General features: G+C 37.5%; 2 protein-coding genes across 3 annotated transcripts in view; both read left to right on the top strand.

Annotated features, from left to right (window-relative positions):
* The first annotated feature begins 6,547 nt into the window (after positions 1-6,547).
* LOC133859410 (probable carboxylesterase 17) lies at positions 6,548-7,655 on the top strand. Its single transcript, XM_062294812.1, has one exon. The coding sequence runs from the start codon at positions 6,548-6,550 to the stop codon at positions 7,595-7,597; it is 1,050 nt and encodes a 349-aa protein (XP_062150796.1). The 3' UTR covers positions 7,598-7,655.
* Positions 7,656-13,335: 5,680 nt separating this feature from the next.
* LOC133859245 (protein SWEETIE) overlaps positions 13,336-20,652 on the top strand; it is an 82,396-nt gene continuing 75,079 nt past the window's right edge. Inside the window, exons 1-5 of one of the 2 annotated variants that reach the window (XM_062294577.1) lie at positions 13,336-13,643; positions 14,848-15,055; positions 16,700-16,806; positions 20,155-20,391; positions 20,541-20,630. In XM_062294577.1, coding sequence (XP_062150561.1) covers positions 13,479-13,643; positions 14,848-15,055; positions 16,700-16,806; positions 20,155-20,391; positions 20,541-20,630 — 807 coding nt within the window. In that variant the 5' untranslated portion in view covers positions 13,336-13,478. The remainder of the gene's footprint in view (positions 13,644-14,847; positions 15,056-16,699; positions 16,807-20,154; positions 20,392-20,540; positions 20,631-20,652) is intronic. The other variant, XM_062294576.1, reaches the window with a different exon arrangement.

Genomic DNA, 20,652 nt, shown 5'->3' on the forward strand with positions numbered 1-20,652 from the left:
TTATCTAAGGTACGTATAAAAGTTATCAATTTATTTCTTAAGATTATAACTATTATCAAATAGATTTTTTTTTTTTTCTGAACAAACTCTAGCATCCTTCATTGCAGAAAAAAAAAACCCAAAGGGGAATACAACAAGGCCAAAGCCACAGAGCAAATACAGGAGTACAGAAGCTGAAATCTCTGCCCGAAGGCAACAACAAGCCCGTAGGCCAATGCAGTGAATGAAGCTAAAGAAACTCCATCCACAAAGTTCGGAAAATCCAGACTTGAAGCAGCTACCAAAAGGGTAGACTGTGATCAAAGAAAAGAATGTACAATAACAAATACAAACAGAGGAAAACCAAACAATAGCACCATGAGAACCGCCACCGGAGCACGGCTGTGAAAAGCACGCACCTACTCCGGGAGCCCTTCCAGCATCGAGCGACCTCCAACAGCCCGAATCGACACAAAACGAAGTCGGATATACAAACCGTGACCCACACACGCTAAACCAGGGAGGACACTCCCCAGCACGTGCAGGCCACACGCCGCTCAGGAAAGCACCGCACAGCTCCATCGAGTGACTACCGACACTAGAGAAGGGCGGCGACCACAATAGAAAAGCTCCTGTCAACGAACACACAGCCGAGGCTTATAGATCTAGAAATAAAGCACAACTCCGCCGGAGCCCGCCAACATCCGCCATTCCCACAGGCCAGAGCCTGGATCCAACAGTTTGCACCAACAACAAACAAAACAACAAAGAAAAAATACTAACCTTATCGAATCTAACTCCGAGAGGGACCACGGCTCCACAACCCTAAGGTTGGGAGAACAAAACACCCACCATTGGAGACCAGTGGGAGGACAAAAAAAACCCATCCTAGCCCTCACGAGCTAGGGGGAAGACCAACGCCAGGAGGGGGAGATGTGAAGCCTCCCCCCCAGCGAACAAACTCGAAAATTTCCTCTCTGTCTCTAGAACCTTTTAGAGAGAGAGAGAGAGAGAGAGCCCTTTTTCTTATCAAATAGATTTTTATGTCCACCTTTCATTAAATTTTTAACAAAGCGCTTTTCTTATTTAATAAAAAACATAAAATATAATAATTTATAATTATAAATAGAAATATAAATATAAAAAAGAAAAAAGAAAACGAGAAATTAAGATCCGTCTTAATCAATGAATCTATCTTACCTAGCTTGAATTAAAGTTTAGTATTAATTATATGCTAGTCCTGGTTAATTATATTTGTTTTGTGAAATGTATTATGTTGACTATTGACATTCTTATTTACGAGGGAATCAAATCATTTTTTGTATTAATTTATGAATTACTATTGAGCAAGGCTCCCATTTATCTATTTCCTTTTCTCATGCCTCTAAATTTTCTAATCATCTCCTTTCAGTTCCTCCCTCTTCCACCCCCATCAGTTCGCTAGAAATCAAGTAATCCATCATGGTTTGATTCCTCAGGCCCTCCAGTTGATAGATCGAACATGTTAAAATTATATAACATTCACAGCACATCGTCGACATCGACATGCATGGATTGAGGTAAAAGCAACAACTCCTTCGGTGTGGCACCCGCTACAGGAAGGATCGAGTAGGCCGGCCAGGGAATAAGGTTAATTTTAACGTCGCTGTGAGCTAGGGATTTCTTTTATGCACGTAGTTGCCGCCTCATGCTGGAGTATTATGGCCATATATATAGATATATAATATTCTTTTTTCTTGGATAAGGTTGCTTCCAAAATCTGAACCATTTCTATGGGAGGCAAGGGCAGCATTGCTTGTGGTGCAGGAGGCGTACAGTTTCAACCCATATTGCTTAATATTTTTCTCTAGGGTGACTCGCTAAGTGTACGTTGATATAAACTTTGGACAGAATTGTTCCTTAAAAATCGGTTTACAAGATAAGGGTATTCAAGAGTTTATATATATATATATATACATGATTAATCTTGTACTTAAGTTATGTTTAGCCAACGTACATTTATGGCGACCCATTGTTATGAAAGTACAATTCTACTACATGTAGAAGACGTTGATATAATTTGCATTAGTTTATCTTAGAGTAATCGTAGTTTAATTAAATAAAGATAGTTATAGTTATCTATCTAAGTCAGAGTCTTTTAATTATTTGTAGCATACAGAAGTTATTTAGTAGTAAGTTTCTCTAAGTTATAACTTTCAAGTAGTTTTTTTGAATTAAGAGTTTATTTTAGGGTGAGAAATGCTAAAGCTCATTCTAGCGTCTTTCTAGATGACATGGGTTGAATAAATAAATAAAAAATTTATCTCAAAAGGTGACCTACAAAATGTAATTTTTTTAAGCAAAAAAATTAAATAACGCTAGAAGGAGTTCTAGCATTTCTCATTTTAGGGTAGTGATAGGAATTCATCTCCTATTCTTTATCTTTGTAATTCTCTTATTTATATAAGTTAGTGATTAATAAAAGAGTAATGATTCTTTCACAACTTTTGCACAACTCTAACTATTTTTTTTTATTTTTTTTTTATGATCAACCATTAGATTTGTTTTCCTACATGTGGACCCTAAATATGCAATGGTTGATCTTAACAAAAAATTGTTAGAGTTGCGTAAAAGTTGTGCAATAAACATTATTCTTAATAAAAAGTAAGCAAAAATTAATCACAAACATTGTATTTGAAAATGTACAGATTTTATTAGAATCTAAAAAGTCTAGATTCCCTTATAATCTAAGGTTTAGGTTCTTCGGAGCCTATCAAATTATCCCGTTGCATGTTCGAGAAATCATTCACGTAACAATTTGGTATTAAAGCTAAGTTCTTGCTCAATGGCAGATCTAAGGGTGGATCGGTTGTATCCCTTGGAGAAGCAATTTGCTAGCCTCATGGATATGTTCGAAGGCTTGACGAAGAAGATGGAAGAAAATAATGTCAAGTTGCGTAGCCTTCTCTTAAAGAAAGTGTTGGATACAAACAAAAATGAAGTTCAATGCCCTCAGCATCCAGAAAATCTGATAGCACAGAACATACTGCACCACTGTGTCGTTAAGGCCACACCAGCATTGGCGTCCAAGTCTGAATAAAATGGTTTGTACCATCAACACGGGTCACTACTATAATTTTTATTTGAGAAGACCCATAAGATGCATCATGTTCAACATCAGTTTTTTGGACAAATCATGACACTTGCAGACAAAACCACGGCGAAGATGGAGAGCCAATTGCGACAAAAACTAAAGCAGCTTTCTGAGGAGGAAGTGAACCCACCTGCAGAACGCCCACCTAGGAAGTGAATGAAAAAGATGATTTTTTTTTTCTTCGATTTTGGCATTGAGGACAAAGGACTATTCTAAAGGGAAAAGAATGTTATGAAAGTAAAATTCTACAACATGTAGAAGACGTTGACATAACTTGCATTAGTTTATCTTAGAGTAATCGTATTTAATTAAATAAAGATAGTTATAGTCAGGGATGGAGCCAAAAGTTCTTATGAGCAGGAGCTAGCACCTTTTTTTTTTTTTTTTTTTTTTTTTTTTTTTTTTTTGTAGGGGCCAATAGGCTAATTTTTTATTTTTTACCCCATATATATATATTTTACAATTTTTTTCCCAACCTTATAATTTTTTTTAAAAGAAATTTTTTGGGTGGGAGGGGGGGGGGGGGGGGGAGGAATGCCCCTGCCAGCCCCCCTCCCTTGCCAGCCCCCCTCCCTCTGTCACTGGTCATAGTTATCTATTTAAGTTAGAATCTTTTAATTATTTGTAGCACTATGATACAAAAGTTATTTAGTAGCAGATTTCTCCAACTTAGAGTTAGAGTAGAGTTATCTAAAAGTAGTTTATTTGTATTAGAAGTTTATCTTAGGGTAGAGATAGGAGTTCGATCATCTCCTATTCAATGTCTTTGTAATTATCTTATTTAATTATATGCATGAGTGATTAATAAAAAGTAAGCAGAAATTAATCCAAAACCTTATGTTTGAAAAGATCTAGGTTTCCTCATAATCTAATCACGTAACACCTACTCTATTGACACTGACCCGATGATAACATTTTCTCTTTTGACGGTTCCACTCACCTATCAGTATATATTGATCAATGATTTAACATTATGTCTATACATAATACCAAGACATTTTAATTTAGCCTGTAGGTTGTCCCCTCCGTGATTCAACCACAAAGCCGTAGTCCCTTTGATCCTATATACTCGACGTGATGACTAATTCTGATACAAATCTTAAATAGAACTCTCTCTTAATAACCGGCTCGTAAGAGGAGGGTACGTACCAAAGAGCTTATATACGCAAAGTCAAGCTTGTACTTAAGCTATGTGAGACACTTAGCATCGTAACATGTATCAAACTTTCCTAGATCACTACATTATTTCGGAGTGGACCACTGGCTCAGTTGTGGAGAAAGAAAAAAAAATGCCATTTGGTACCGGCCCATTTAGTCCAATGAGATGAGAGCTCATTATCTTGAATTTAAGAATCCAGTGCTCCTCTCTCTTTTTCTTGGGTTACTCTTCCTCTATCTCAATGTATCGATAGAGGTGGTCAAAAAAGGGGAGAAGAAAGAAGGGAATATTTGAAAGAATAAAGCTTGCATCTATATAGTTATTCATTATGGTAATTTATTTTTTTAAGTATTCGATCAGTAGGTTAATAACGACATGTATGGCCGGCCATAATTCCCATACAAGAACTCTAAAAAAATGCCACCAATTCCCACTTGAGAAACCATAGATAGCCCTTCAACACTGCACACTATGCCACTGATAGTCTGATACATACCATTTGGAGCAATAAATAGAGAGAACTTAAAAACGTAACAGAACAAATGATAAACGAAAAGGCGCAATATATGTGGAAAGCAACAATATACCATCTTCCTAAGGACATGCATGTTTGGTATGCAAATAGACTTTAGAATTGAATATCTATTCCGTAGTTTGATTAGCTTTTACAGGAATACGTACCTTTTTATTCCTCTATTTCCTGTTTGTCGTCTTCGTTACCGCCGCAACACTTTTGTCTGAGAGAGTATATGGTACCAAAGCATCCACACTAGCCTCTAGAAAAAAAATTAAATTCCACTTCCAATCTGGGTCTTGAAGTTCTCAATAGCAACTGCAAGATCTTCATCATCGAACCTTCTCGGTAGGCCTGGGATAGAGATTATCTCTAGCTCTGCAGATGATGACCAGTTACATGCATGCACCGGCCTAATTTTACAGTTCCAGTGTTAGAAACCCTATTTTTCCTCGAGCATAAGGATTGGGAGGAGTACTACAAATTAATATAAGGTGGTTAATAAGAATCCGAATGAAGGGTACCAATCCGGCTAATCATCTTGAATTTATTTCTTTCTATAAACTTAAGCTTTTATAGGCTAATGCTAATTTTAGATCCTGTAACTTAATTAATACTGTAACCTGATTGATAGAGGTGGTCAAAAAAGGGGAGAAGAAAGAAGGGAATATATATTTGAAAGAATAAAGCTTGCAAACCTCATCATGTGCACACCATTGGTCTTTAAAGACTGACTTCTATCTGGTTGCCCCGGCCCCCTTTTCCCCGCATGCCTTACCGGGGGAAAAAAAGGCTAGGGAAGGAATAATTAGAAAATAAGCAGTCAAAAAGCAATGTAGAAGAAAGTGGGGATATCTGGAGAATAAAGTTGACAGTCCATTTGCATGTACGTAGAATTTTGAAGAATATTCATTTTTTTTTTCCAGTCAACAATGCACTCACGACCGTATAGGGAAATTGTTTATATGTGGATGAGAAGAAACAATATTCGTGACGCTTTCATAAGTCATTACAGTGTTATCCTAAAAACTGATCATCCAAATCAGAATTTTGCGGTACGGACGCATTTAGCGGAACGCACATTTAATCAAGTGACTATTCTATGAAGTAGTTTGATGTCACGCACATGGTATATATACTTAGTGAGGAGGCGGCCGGTGGCTTCTGCATGCAAATAAAAAGTGAACTCGATCGATTATAATTCCTAAATATATTCTGATCGATAAGATATATATATTGAGGGACTGGAAAGTGCTTCATCCTCCAGGAGAATTGGAGAAACATTAAAATAATATTTGGGAAGAATAAGCAGTCCAGTATATATTTTCTTGCATTTAATCTTTTTAATGATCGAATTGCTCTTCATGGGGGAATTCTTACGTAAAAGTGTACAACCATTCTTGAAAAAGATGCTTGGTTATCTCCAGTACTGGTCACATTGAGGGATAAGATAAGAATAAAATGTACTCGGGTTGATTGCTGTAAAGTCCATATAGAGATATTGACTAGGGTTAGATGCAGCTCTTAATGCCCAGAAAGGTGTAAATATGAATTAGATAGCAATTATAAAGCAACATGAGATGCAACAAAAGGATTGAGAAATGTGAAGTACTTTTGCATCATCATATATATGAGAAGCAGCCACGTGAAGACAAACTTCTTTCCACCTAGCTAGGCTTTTTATTCGGCCTAACATTGTTGTTTCCTATATAAAGACCCCTTAAGGCAATAACATTTTCATACCACAAAGACAATTCGTTTCATGAAAACAAAAAGAATGGCTGTCGTTTCCCTTGATCCAAGGTTTAACCTCCAAGTTGGCAAGAACAATCACCAACATGGAGGAGCCGTTGAAGAGATTGAAGGTCTCATTAGAGTGTATATAGATGGACACGTCGAAAGGCCGCCAATTGTCTCTATCGTCCCCTGCACCATGGCATTAGAGTGTGGTGTTACAGCAAAAGATGTTGTAATCGAGAAGTGCAACGGCTTATGGGCACGCGTGTATTTCCCGAGTTGTCCTGGCAAGCTTCCATTGCTTGTTTTTTTTCATGGAGGTGGATTTTGTGTCGGCTCTGCTGCTTGGAGCTGTTACAACGAGTTTTTGTCCAGGCTTGCTTCCAAAGCGAGTTGCGTGATTATCTCTGTAAATTATCGTCTAGCCCCTGAGAACCGTCTCCCTGCTGCATATGAGGATGGTATCAACACTCTTATGTGGGTGAAACAACAAGTTCTGAGTGGCTCTAAGGAGCACAAATGGTGGGTGAAGCATTGCAGTCTTTCCAGCGTGTACCTAGCCGGTGACAGTGCGGGAGCCAACATAGCTTACAATGTGGCCACGCGGCTAGGGTCAAGCGGCTCATCCGAATCCACCATTATAAGGCCGTTGTGTCTCAAAGGTACCATCTTGATCCAACCTTTCTTTGGAGGAGAGGCACGAACTTGGTCTGAAAAGCATACCTATCAACCGCCTAATTCAGCGCTAACCCTATCAGTTTCCGATGCATATTGGCGCTTATCTCTACCTCCAGGGGCGAATCGAGACCATGCATGGTGCAACCCTCTCGCAAATGGCACAGACAAGTTGTGTGATTCCAGACTTCCAACCACAATGATATGCATATCGGAGATGGATATACTGAAGGATCGAAGCTTGGAATTTTGCAACGCCTTGACTAGTGCGGGGAAGAAGGTGGAAACAGTGATGCACAAAGGCGTAGGGCATTCATTTCAAATTCTGCATAACTCTCAGCTCTCTCAACCTCGAACCCATGAGATGATGTCTCAAATTAAGGCTTTCATCAGTGAATAACTACTGGGATGTTCTTCTTAATTTCTTTCTTTTTTTCTTTTTATCTTTTTTAGTGCTTTTTTAAGGGTTGATGATATAAATTTCAGCCAACTACCTAAAACGCGTGTTGTTTGAATAGTGTGTGCTTGTACTAGCCAATATTATTAATAAAAATTTAGTTAAGATCTCATTTTACACAAGGCTTTATTAATTAATTTTTACGCAAGTAACAAACTATCAACTACACTTATGATGGATGTGGAAGAACCTTTTCAGTTGTCATCCAAGAGAATGTGGGTGAAAATTGGCATGGAATCAGATATATAACAACATTGGGTAAGATTATGCGCTGAAATTTTATAATATCTATACATTATGCGGACAGACTATTAATTAGTTAAGGTGATCGAGAAGAAAGCACTAGCTCAATATATATGATGATGGATCTGAACTCTCATCCCAAGTAGTCCCGATTTTGGATTGTCTGAAGGGGATAACTTCAATTCGGTTTAGGCAGAAATTAAGCCTTTTTTGCCTGCCAATGAAAAGTGGACACATAAGCCAGGAACAAGAAAATGAAATAGATACAAAACACCCTATTTCTTTGCAGTCAAATGAACAGATCGAGGGAGAGAGACGGGCGTCTTCACGCCGGAAACCTAGCCTTGACCACTGACCCCGACAGCTTATGATGTAGTCTCTATACTAGTTCTTTAATTCTTTTGTTATGGAACAGAATTCTGAACTTTGATTTTCACTTTGAGTGGGGATGTGATTGTGAACGCTTTTCGTTTTGGGAACTTGTTGCGTTTCTAGGATTTTGGTGGGAGTTTGTGGTTAATTAGTGGATAATTTGTTTGATTTTGTGGCTGAAGCAGAAAGTGAAGTGTGTTTTTAGTTAATTTTGATCTTCTGGTTCAATTAATTGTATGTTAAATTTTGTTGTTGTTGCCGCCGAGAAGGAGTGTTTATGCCCGTTAATTGTTGCCGCCGGGAAGGGCTGGCCAACCAAGTGGACCGCCTCGCCTATATGCTCCTCTCCACGGTCCGACTCGATCTTCGACTCCGACGGCACCGACCTCTCCCTACCCCCCATCGACAGCAACGACCCCATCCTCACCATCGTCTGGTCCTACACCGCCGCCGTCCAGATGGGCCAGCCCAAGGACCAAACACCACCATAGGAGTGAGAGGGGAGAACGGCCGGCAAGAGGGAGAGATCCCGGGAGAAGACGAGGCTCAGGCTGGATCTCTGTTGACGGTGTCGGGAGGTCGCGGGGAAGAGGATCTGGAGGCTAGCCGGTGGTTGCTGAGACTCTCTGTCGCCAGATCTCTGTGGCTGGAGGATCGGCCGGCCGGCGACAGGGAAGAGGCGGCGCGGCTGACGGCGAGTTTGACAGGTTGGGGAGCAGGAGCTTTAGTTTTTTTTTTTTTTTTTCATGAATTTGGTGTGATCGGGTGTTTTCAGGTTATAGTGTTTTGATGTGTTCTGGTGTATTAAACTGACGTGGCATGTTATTATTGGAGGGCAAAAACTAGCTCATTTATGCCCAGACCTGATAGAAGTTGCACTCTTGTCTGAATTATGCACGATAAGTAAGTCTATTATCCAAATTAAACCTAGTGAATTTGCCTCGAAGATGTCCATGAAAACTGGTTTTTACTTCCCCATTGGTGGGATTAACTAGCTAGGGGGCTTTTGTGAAGCTAAGCATACATGGCAGAGGACGCCTTGGTGATCCTAACATATTAATTGTAGCTCGAAATAGGTATTCGTCTATTTCTATCATACCCTATCACGATCGAAGAAGGCATGGGAAATTATAAGTTATAGTCATGATTCCAATATTTTGTTCATTTTCACTTTCCACAATGCCTTCGCGCGACTGCTATTTGGGATCGAGAGGCTTATATAGGGATCGGAGAACAGTGCTGTTGATCTAGTTTGTAGGCTAATTTCCTTCAGAAAAGTTATTTTTTGTCTGGCAACCAAATAAAAATGTCCTTTGAGAGTTTTTGAGAGTGCGTTTAAGATGTCATCCGATACTTCCAGGTCAAAAGTATGCTTGATTTAATTTTATCATTGTCTCGTAGTCTTGTCGAGGGCTTTATGAGAGATATTGATCAGCTCCCAAATTAAATGTATGTTGGATTGAGAAGCTCAAGGCCAGGTGAGCTTAGACCGGGACAAGGTTTTAAAGTTACAGAGTTTATATATAGATCCATAGGTTTCTCTAGATATCCAAGGATTCATGCATCGTTCCCAATATATATATAAAATAACTACGTTTTGGTGTGTTTGATATAGTATTTTTGTTTTGAGTTTAAAGAAAATAATCTTTATTTATTAAAATAATAATAATAATATTGAGCTTTATTATATTTTGAATACTTTGAATAATTTAAAAATGTCCAAAACCATTTAAAATAGGCCATAAAAGAGGCTCAATGAATACGCAAAACATTAAAATATGCTTAAAATGTCAATTTCTAAAACTGGCTATGCAGTATGGTTATGAGTTTCAATAACTGCTAACCGGTAGCTATTTTTCACTGCTAATCGCCTAAGGCAGAACGATTGCATGCAGTTACGAAAATTTGATAACAATCTAAGGCGATTACGGTCGGCAGTTAGAGACAATAATCGCAACCACTTGTACAATTCTATCTAATAGATAAACCTTGATAAGATAGTAGCCTCGTCTATTCATTTTTACTGCTCCTCAACTTTTCTCCTAAAATTTATTTGTGCTTCAATAAGTGATTGGTGCACAATATTACTGTGCAAATATCATTTTTTGTGTGGTTTCATGCACTCTATGATGCGTAACTTGTAGTGGGGTTTTAAAAATAACAAAATGCAAAGACTTCACTCAAAAAGGTTCGGACGCTATTTGCATCCTAAAGGACGTGAGAGACTTAATTAATTAAAGAGAATATTGCATTATGTAGATCAATCATTGCCGAGCTTTGTTAGACGTACGGTTCAAAAGAAAAATGAAAACATGCAGACTATATAAAATAATTTATGGACTATAGAAAATACTTGGAAAATAGTTTTTTTTTTTTTTTTTTTTTTTTTTTTTAAAAAAAAAGTAGTAAAATCTCTTATCCAAGCTCATCCTATAAAAAAAAACTTAATGGTCTAGATCGAGAAACCAATAAATACTACAAATGCATCTTTAAAATGAGAGTCCTGATTAACAGGCCTGTTCTTCACACACACACACATATATATATATATATATAGGCAGTTAGTGATTATTAATCACTTCCACCTACCCTTAGAACTGCTAACTGACCCTTATTATGCGGTTAGCTATTATTAGACGATTAATAACAGCTCGCTTGTACACTCTTAGTATCTACTAGATAGCTTGGAATAAGGATTTTGTTTTCCACTTACTTATTTAATTCCTTCTAAAATTTATATTTTATGTCCTCAAAAGCTAATATTTTTTTGTTGGCCACAAACAAAGGGAGGCCAAGTGTTAAAGTATTGATTAAATTTACTTTTTTTTTTTTTTATAATTAACTTAAGTTTTTTGGATAAGTGATGATTTAATATTGTATCAGAACGAGAGATCATGATTTCAGATCCTGACTTTAAAGTTTATCTCACATTTCAATTAAATATTTCACGCGTTGAACCCATTTATTAAAAATGATTTTGAGCCCAAATGTGGGGAGAGTGTTAAAATATATATTGTTTAAATTTCCCGTTTCTTGTTAGCACAATCTTTTGAGATAAGATGTTATTTAATTAACACCGAGCTAGGCACTGTGTACGTCGATTGGGTTTTCTCCGGTCGATGAAGATCAGCAGTTGAAAGCTGATCAAGGGCTTGGCCTTGTGTTTTTGCTAAAGGATAAACTAGATTTTTGTCGTTTGTGGCTTTACCTAACGAGCTAATATCATAGGGGGCGAGGTGGGAAACAATAGTTTCTACTTCTTAGGTGGGTTTTACTGAAAACGAATAAGTTAATTTTAGAAGAGTAATTAGTGTACAACAGTTATGTAATTGTTATGCACCACTCTAGATATATGAAATGGGTCTCACGTGGGATTCATGTAGTGAAACTCACTACATGGGACCTATCCCATGTCTTTAAGACCTTGTACAACAGTTGTACGAGAGTCATTTTCCTTATTTCTAATGAGGTGGTAAGAAAATATCCTTTGGCCACGGGCCTCTATTTACCTTGAGCTTGGGAAGCATACACGCCCCTTCGATGCTCTCCCATTGGCAAACGAGAGAAAAGTTCGAAGCCAAGGATATAAATAACAATTGAGAAAGAGTATTATCTTTGTAGCAGGGCCTTGCATGGTCTAAAGAAGCCAAATGCATTATTACTGATGATAGAGTTGATAAAAGATACAATATCCATCTTCTCTAACATCAATGAAAGCAAGCACAACATCTTAATGTTATTCACGGGCGTCCTCTTGCATAACGGTAGGAAATTAATATCTCATTGTTGTTGAAAAAAGTTGAACGACAATTAATAACCATATCAACCATTGGAAAAAAGTTCATGCAAGATTAATTCTGGAGGTAACTGGGCCTAGTTACTGATGGATCTATAAACAAAATTTCCTTGAAAGAATATGAGTCCAATCGATCGTTTAAGGGAATTTGAGGAATACTAAAGGGCCTAACTACCAACTACGTACCCTGTAGACAACACCTATAGATTTCCATTAAGGACAACACTTGATTTTTCCCCTTTACACCCAACAATCCTTGTCTTGATTTTATGAAGCTTCCTATATAGCACATATTAGATGCTTTTAAACCGACATTAATCTATTAATTATGTTATGTTTAGTTGCTTTTACCCTTCCAGTGTTTTTAGAAATGGACTGAGCTCCTAAATAAAAATCATTGACAGGTGTTGTTACGTGTATTCTGCTATGCACTATTGCGTCGATTGATCTCCATTTCTGGACGGATCAGTCGCTGGCCATGGACATCATATATATAATATGTCGATCCGATTAACCATTATCTAATAATATGTACATATTTACTTTAGCGGGTGTTATACTGGAGAAAGCGCATATGGTTCGTACCGTCTAGGTTTATCTTGTGCGGCTCTCAATGGGTAGGTGCTACTATGATCATGTCCGTTCAGGTAGAATAGTCATAGTTAGTATCTCCTACTTGCCATTTTAATTAGAAAAGAAAATAAAATCAGACAACACAAGACATCTAGAAATAATTACCACTACAGCATGTTGCTGTGTATAACAATTCACACATACACTCGATCAATGCCTTACGATCAAACTCGATCCCCCCCTAATTAACATTTTAAATTCTTAATAAAATTTTCCCCATTGCTGCTGTGAAAATTACCGTGGCACACAAATAAGCTCATGCATGTGAGAAAATTTCACTCTTATTTGAATCGACCATGTGCATTTTTTCGTACATTTTTTGTATATATATTTTGTGAAATTAATTATTGAATATGTAGAATTTATATGTGAAAAATAATTTTTTTTACATATTTTGTACATCTCTCATACATATTTTTTATAAATTAATTATTAAATCTGTAGGATTGATGATCATTAACCTTCGGATCTAAAGGATTAACTATTAATTTTTTTTATCTTTTATTTTTAATTTTTTTTTTAAAAGGGCTGATTCTGATTAACTAGTTGAATGATTGTCGTATTGCAGGGATCGATGCAATCTACTAAATACTCATATGAATGTAGTCCCAGACCCGGATCCATTATCAACTCGATAACCCGACGGATCTATCTGGGTTATTTTTCACGCTGGACTGAGTTTCATTTTTGCCAAAGCTGTCTCTCTTTAATCTTCTTCTTCTTCTTCAGTCTGTTTCTCTGTAACGTGTGGTGTGTTGTTGTTGTTGTTGTTGTTGATGAATGGCGAAGAAGTACGTGAGAGAGAGCGTGCCGCTCTCGCGGTTCGGGGTGCTGGTGGCGCAGTTGGAGTCCATAGTGGCCTCCGCGGTTCAGCAGCCTCCGGATGCTCTCCTCTGTTTCGATCTTCTCTCCGATCTTATCTCCGCCATTGACGAAGAGCCCAAGGTTAACTTTCTCTTTTCTTCCTCAACCTCTTCTTTCTGTTTTTCAGATCTGTACGACCGCTTCTTCTCCACAATGCGCTCTTCTTCAAAAGTGGACTCAATTTGCTTGCTTTGTTTCTTATTTTGATTCAATTCGCATGAATCTCTTAGGTTTTAATATCTGTTCGGGTTTTTACGTGTTTACGATCGTATACAATTACATCATCCTTGGTTTTTGTGGCTTTGCTTGGAGGAAACCAATGGCATTGATTACAATTTGCATTTTTTGAGTTTTAACATTTAATTTTTTTCATGAATAAGTAGAACTATTATTAACAAAAAGAATCAACTGTACAAATAAGACTTCCAAACACATTACAATCAGAGAATAACTCTGAAACCCAACTAGAAACAAGCAACAAACCAACACAACAGTAGCACTAAGAACCAGTCGGCAAGTCACCCCCAACATGGACTTAGTTTTCCAATGGCTGCAACCTTCCTCAATCAAATCATCCCAAACAGTACATCTTTGCAAACAGGTCTTCCAAATCCGAAAACTAAACCCACACTCAAAGAACAAGTGATCCCGGCTTTCATACCATGATGACAAAAAACACATTCTGTATCACACTTGAATCCCCGAGATAGTAACCGATCTCCAGTAGTGAGCCGATTATGAATGGCTAGCCAAAGGATGAAAGCTTGCTTCGGGATAGCATGTGGGTGCCAAACCAACTAACAGTAGCCTTCTTTCTCCGGAGATGATTCCAGATATTTGCACTAACAAAAGTGCCATAACGGGCAATAGTCCAAATACGTTTGTCAACTTCACCAAGCTGCACTTCAGGGAGCTTGCTCTATCTCTACAAGGTCTTCAGAATGAGCTGGCCTCCAACACCAAACACCATTCTTCAGAACAAAATTCAGTTTGGCTTCCAGTTTGCTATGGGTGTCATAAACAATTCTAAACCCAAATCTCTCAACCAAGGCTCCAAAAGGATGCCAATTATCCATCTACATATGGATTCGACCTCCATCTCCAACTTCAAACCGAAGAAAATTTCTGGCAAGACCTCGAAGTTTCAAGATTTTCCTCCAACACCAGGAATTGTTTTAACATTTAATTTTGGTTTATTTATATGAGTATTTGTTGTAAAAGTCTGATTGATTTCTTGAGTTTTGCTCTGGTGGCAAGCGAAATATTTGACAATTATTCATTTCAGGAGTCCATATTGTTGTGGCAAAGAAAATGTGAGGACGCGCTGTATTCTTTGCTGATTCTTGGTGCTCGACGACCTGTGCGTCATATGGCGTCAGTAGCAATGGCGAAGATTATATCCAAGGGAGATGCCATTTCGATATACTCTAGAGTGAGCAGTCTCCAAGGGTTTCTTTCTGATGGGAAGAAGAGCGAGCCTCAGAGAGTTGCTGGTTGGTCATAAACACTAAAAAAGTACCTGTGGTTAGATAGTCACGCGTATGATTTGATTTCTTTTTTGCGGCGTATATCTTTGAATTTGATTTGTATTTTTGTGTCTGATTACTACGAATTAATGATACCCCATATCCCATTGGTTATCTTTTTTATGATCGCAATAAAATTGCATAGTATGGGGATGCACTGATGCTTGTTGGAATTAATTTTGTTGGTTAAACAAACTTTTGGTTTGTGGATATAGATGGCCCAGTTTGTTTATATTATGTACTGTGGTGATTGATACTTGCATGGAATGGGGTTAGGCTTTTAGAGTTCAAACTTTATACTCTTCATATTAATTTTTTTAAAAAACTTTTTTGGGATAAGTAATGGTTTATTAAAAATGATACTAAGGTGTTGCTGTTATAATACCCAAGGAGTTTACAAGAATGGAGCATCTTGATACTTGTTGGAATAGGATCACAATGAACTGTTTGGTTGGACGGCTAAAGGGTCCTGACTTGGTCTGGTTGCCTGCCTTGACCTAATGAGTTGTGCTTCCCCCTTTATCTGGTTTAAGAGGGATGTGAGTGTTCTGCTATTTCATAAAAATGGGACTTCTTCAGCTTTTTTTAATGCTGAAGAGTCCATTGACCCAATAGCTGGGCAGTTTTTATGCCTGAGAGGCAAATAACTATTCTGCTTGTTGTTTCTAGTAACCTAAGGTTGGGTATAAGTATGCAGCCCATTTTTGGTCGTTGGCTGCTGCTGGGCCTTAAAGGCGCCAAACCCTTCAGATGAGGCATTAGTGGCACCCTCTGTACCGGTGCTGTAATGAATTAATTACACTTAGAGCCAAGTTAAGTTTCACTTAGATTGTTAGTGAGCATCCTAAAGTTGCATTATTCCTATACATGGGTCTGTGCCAATGCCTGCAGGGGTTGAGCAGTGATTTTAGTTGAGAACTGGTTGTTTAAAACGAGAGTATAGTGTTGGAGAAACAGAATAGTGCTGATTTTCCATCTTTGGTTACCATTTGAAGAAATTGTGAGATCAGATATAGCCACACATCTTGATTTGGGGAGGAGAAAGAGATCGGCAAGTGAAGGAAGTGTCTGAAAAGTTCCCAGGTTTAATGCGGGAGGATGCTTTTCAATGAGGAGCTTAAGTTTATCGTTTTAGCTCAAAAAATTTGCTGATTGTTAAATCACTACTTGTCCCAAAAGCTTAAGCTGATAGGAGGAGGTTAATTTAATCACATTAATACTTTAACACTGATCAATTGTCTTGTGCTTTTGGTTGGGAGGTTATTCTTTTGAGGGGTGTAAGTGTACAAGGAACTTTACTACATTATTTGATGTTACTTTTATGATTTTTTAGACGAGGTTAGAATATATTATGGTACATTCTAATCTTTATCTTAATTATTCTTGTCAATGTTGTTTTAGTGTGGTAATGCACTCAATTAAATAATGTTTAGGCTACATGTTTCTCTTTGATATATATAAAGTATGAACATTTTGCTTCTAGAAGACATATGTCATATTCTTGCGGAGCAGGATTTAAGCCTTTTCTTTGCTTCATGGTTTATTGTCTATTTAGACTTTTACCTAGTCTGTCTTTCACTTATCATTTTCTGAATATATCAATCTTTGTAGGTGCTGCACAATGCTTAGGAGAACTATATAAGCATTTTGGGAGAAGAATTACTTCGGGTTTACTTGAAACCACTATTATTGCAACAAAACTAATCAAGTTTCATGAGGTAGTCCATTCAATCTACATCTCTATTGATATAATTTTGTTTTGTTTTGTTTTTGTTTAATAAGAAATGAAGCTTTTATTAAGAAAGGAATAGGAATAAAGGTTAGGGAAGGAGCTTTTCACTTCTTTGAGACTGAAATTAAAGATTGGTACTGTGAGGTGTTTGATAGCTTCTCTCTATTTTTTATTTCTTTTTTTTTTTTTTTTAATTTTTTTTTAAGTAATTGAAATTTATTAAAAACCAAAAGGCCTACACACCAAAGTACATAGGAAGTATACAAGAGAAACACCTAACCAAAAAAAGAAAAGAGATATAAAAAGTCATGAAAAGGACCATGGGTGTGTTTGGCAACACATTCCTCCCAAAAAAAAGTCACCTTTTTTTTTTTTCTTATTACCAAACAACTTTCTTCACTTTTCTATCACAAAAAATTCAAATCTTCTTTCACTTTTGTATTACATCAATCACTTCTTATTACTATTCAAACAAAAAACCCACAACAAAACTCTTTACCAAACGGGCCCCATAGTTCATGAAGCTTGATATTGAAAAAAGGACCAAGGAAGTATCAAAGATCTATTTTTTAGTAAAGGACCATAGCTTTTCTACCTTTCATCTTTCTGAGTTGATATTGAGTTGGTAGTTTTCTTGACTTGCTGTAAGTAATGTGTTTCTATCTTGACTTAGGGCTTAGAAAAGGAGCAGGATTTTTGTGGCTTTTCTACCTTGCATTTTTGTGGCTGGTTCTTGTTGGGGTGTTTGGGTTTCCTTTTGTTTTTGGGTTTTGCGGGTGTTTTTGTGTCTTTTTTGTATACTTCCGGGATACTTAAGGGCGCCTTTATGCTTTTTATAAATTTATCTACTTACCTATCAATTTTTTTTTTTTAAATAATAAGTTATTCCTACCCTGCAAAAGTTAAGCTCATATTTTGTGAAAATATTCCTACAACTAGGAAACAAGACAAGTCTATAAGAAATGTTTTGTGTTTTGAGTTGTTTGTTAATGTGTTTGTCTTGAGAGCATAAAATAAAGTACAGAAAACAAAAACACAAACAAACATTGCCAATGTATTCCTTAGGTCTGATATTATGTTAGATTTGGTCTCAATCCTCTCTTTTAGTTGTTAGCATGTAATGACACTTCCGGGTTCTCCTATTGGCTTTTGAGAGTTAAACTTTGACTGCAGCACCCTGGGAAATCTGAGACTATGGAGAAGCTGGGGTATTTTATAAATAACGGAAGAGATATCATATTATTGTTTTGGGAACCTACACGAAAGAGATTTGCTTTTATTGCTGAATTTTATGTCATTTTTTTTTATAAGTAATTCAATCTTATTAGAAAGCGCAAAGAGGCGTAATTCAAGTACATATGGAGTATACAAGAGAGACATCCAACTAGAGGGAGGAGCACAAATCTAGAAATTCTCGAAAATTAGAAACGTGAGAACCATTGAAAGCAACCATCCACCCATAAACAGTTTTGAACAAAATAGCTTTTAACTCCATCACCGTTCTATTACAATCTTCAAAATTTTGAGCATTGCAGTCTCTCCAAATACACCACATCAAGTATAGCGGAACCATCCTATGGACTTCTATATTATGGTGGCTGCCAAACTGGCCTCTCCAATTAGCCAACAAGTCCACCACCTATTGGGGCATGACACACTTTATCCAGAAAAGAAGGAAAACCGATACTCATAAATTTCTAGCTACTTCACAGTGGAGCATAAGATGATTGATGGATTCCTCGCTCTTCTTGTACATACAACACCAATCCATCACCATGACGTGCCTCTTTTTTAGGTTAGCCAAAGTCAAAATCTTCCCTAGTGTTGATGTCCAAAAAATGAATGCCACTCTCGAATAGCCTTGTTTCTCCAAATGCTCTTGCAAGGGAAAGAAAAGCGAGTAGGGGGCTAAGCGCATGACAAAAAGACCTGACCTAAAACGTCTGCTTTTTGGAAGGGATCCAACAACTTCTATCCTCACCACCTTGACTCAACCTGATACAATACAAAAGATTAAAGAACAAAGTGACCATCTCCACCTCCCAGTCATGCACTGATTTGATGAAAGTGATATTCCACTTAAAGATGTCATTAGAAAACAACATATGGTCTGCTACTGAGGCCTCCTTATAGCGAACAATACTAAAAAACAGTGGGAAAGCTGCCTTCAAGGTCTAATCTCCACGTCATACATCATGCCAAAACCTAATCTTGAACTCATCTCCCCAAATCTCACAAATCTAGAGAAATCCCCCAACCCACTCCTAATGTTTTCCCCCACTCCAACCCCATAGGACCCAAAAACCACATTAGAACACCACCCTCCTTCATGCTATCATATTTAACTTCCACCACCGATCTCCACAAAGCCTCCTCCGTGGCGTAACGCCATAACCATTCCTCTAAGAGAGTTTGGTTAAACAAAAGTAGGTTTCCCAACGCCTGAGGAAAGCAGAGTACGAATCTTTAACCAACTGACTAGATAGAATTTAAACTCATTACTGACTCCGCCCCATAAGAAATCCCGCTGAAGTTTTTTGATACAATTAGCAACTCCAATAGGGATGGGGAAAAGGGAAAAAAATTAAGTAGGGAAATTGGAAAGAGTTCTTTTAATCAAAGTGATCCTGCCACCATTTGACAAATAAAACCACTTCCATCCTGCTAAATGTAGTTCCATCTTTTTAATAATATCGTTCCAGATAGATTTTGCCTTAAACGAAGCCCCAACAGAAGACCTAGGTGCTTCATAGGAAAAGATGACACCCTACAACCAAGGATTCTAGCCAAGCCTCCAACATCTTCCACAACGCTATCATAGACTAACTTTGTTTTAGCCAAGTTAGTTTTCAACCCCGAGACAACTTCAAAGCATTAGAAAAGACAACGCAAATGATTTGATGATCAAGATTTCCTTCACAAAAAATCAAGGTGTCATCCGTGAATAAGAGATGAGACATGAGGAGCTCATCATTATTCCTAGACCCTTTTGAAAGACCTGAAAAGAGCCCCCTATCCACAATGGTGGACAACATTCTACAAAAGGCCTCCATGATAACAACAAAACGTAGAGGGAATAAAGGAGTCCCCCAGTATGAAGCCACGAGAGCCTAACTTGTGAAGTAAACAACGCTTGTTCCTGAGGCTTAGGTAACTGGTGATAGGTCCTAGTACTTGCTGGTTTCATCTATTTAAAACTTTGGCAATCTTTAGGTGCTCAGATAGTTGTGGGGTTTGAAACTGAAGCTATGGTTATTTGTGTTATATAATTCCTGGTCATGTTTCTTTCTTTTCCTTTGTTGTTTAAATTCTAGTTTAAATTCGTTATACTTAGGAGTTTGTGAGACAAGAGGCTCTACATATGCTTCAAAATGCTTTGGAAGGCTCTGGTGGTAGTGCTGCTTCTTCAGCATATACTGAAGCATTCCGTCTCATCATGCGATTTTCTGTTGGGGATAAGTCATTTGTTGTTAGAATAGCTGCAGCAAGATGTCTGAAGGCATTTGCCAACATTGGAGGGCCAGGTTTAGGAGTGGGTGAACTTGACAATTCAGCCTCATATTGTGTCAAGGTAGGTGTTCTTCTTCATCATGTTTACCTCATTTTTTTTTTGTTTTAATTATTATTATTATTATTATTATTATTTTTTTGCAAGTAACATATTATTTCAATCTTTGAGATTCTGTTTCAATTCAACCTTTATACTACTGCTGTTAATAGGCGCTTGAGGATCCTGTTTCATCTGTTCGGGATGCATTCGCTGAAGCTTTGGGCTCCTTGCTTGCTCTTGGAATGAATCCTGAGGCGCAGGTATTATGTCTGTTTTCTGTGG

This window comes from Alnus glutinosa, chromosome 2 (assembly GCF_958979055.1).
Source record: "Alnus glutinosa chromosome 2, dhAlnGlut1.1, whole genome shotgun sequence".
Taxonomy (NCBI): domain Eukaryota; kingdom Viridiplantae; phylum Streptophyta; class Magnoliopsida; order Fagales; family Betulaceae; genus Alnus; species Alnus glutinosa.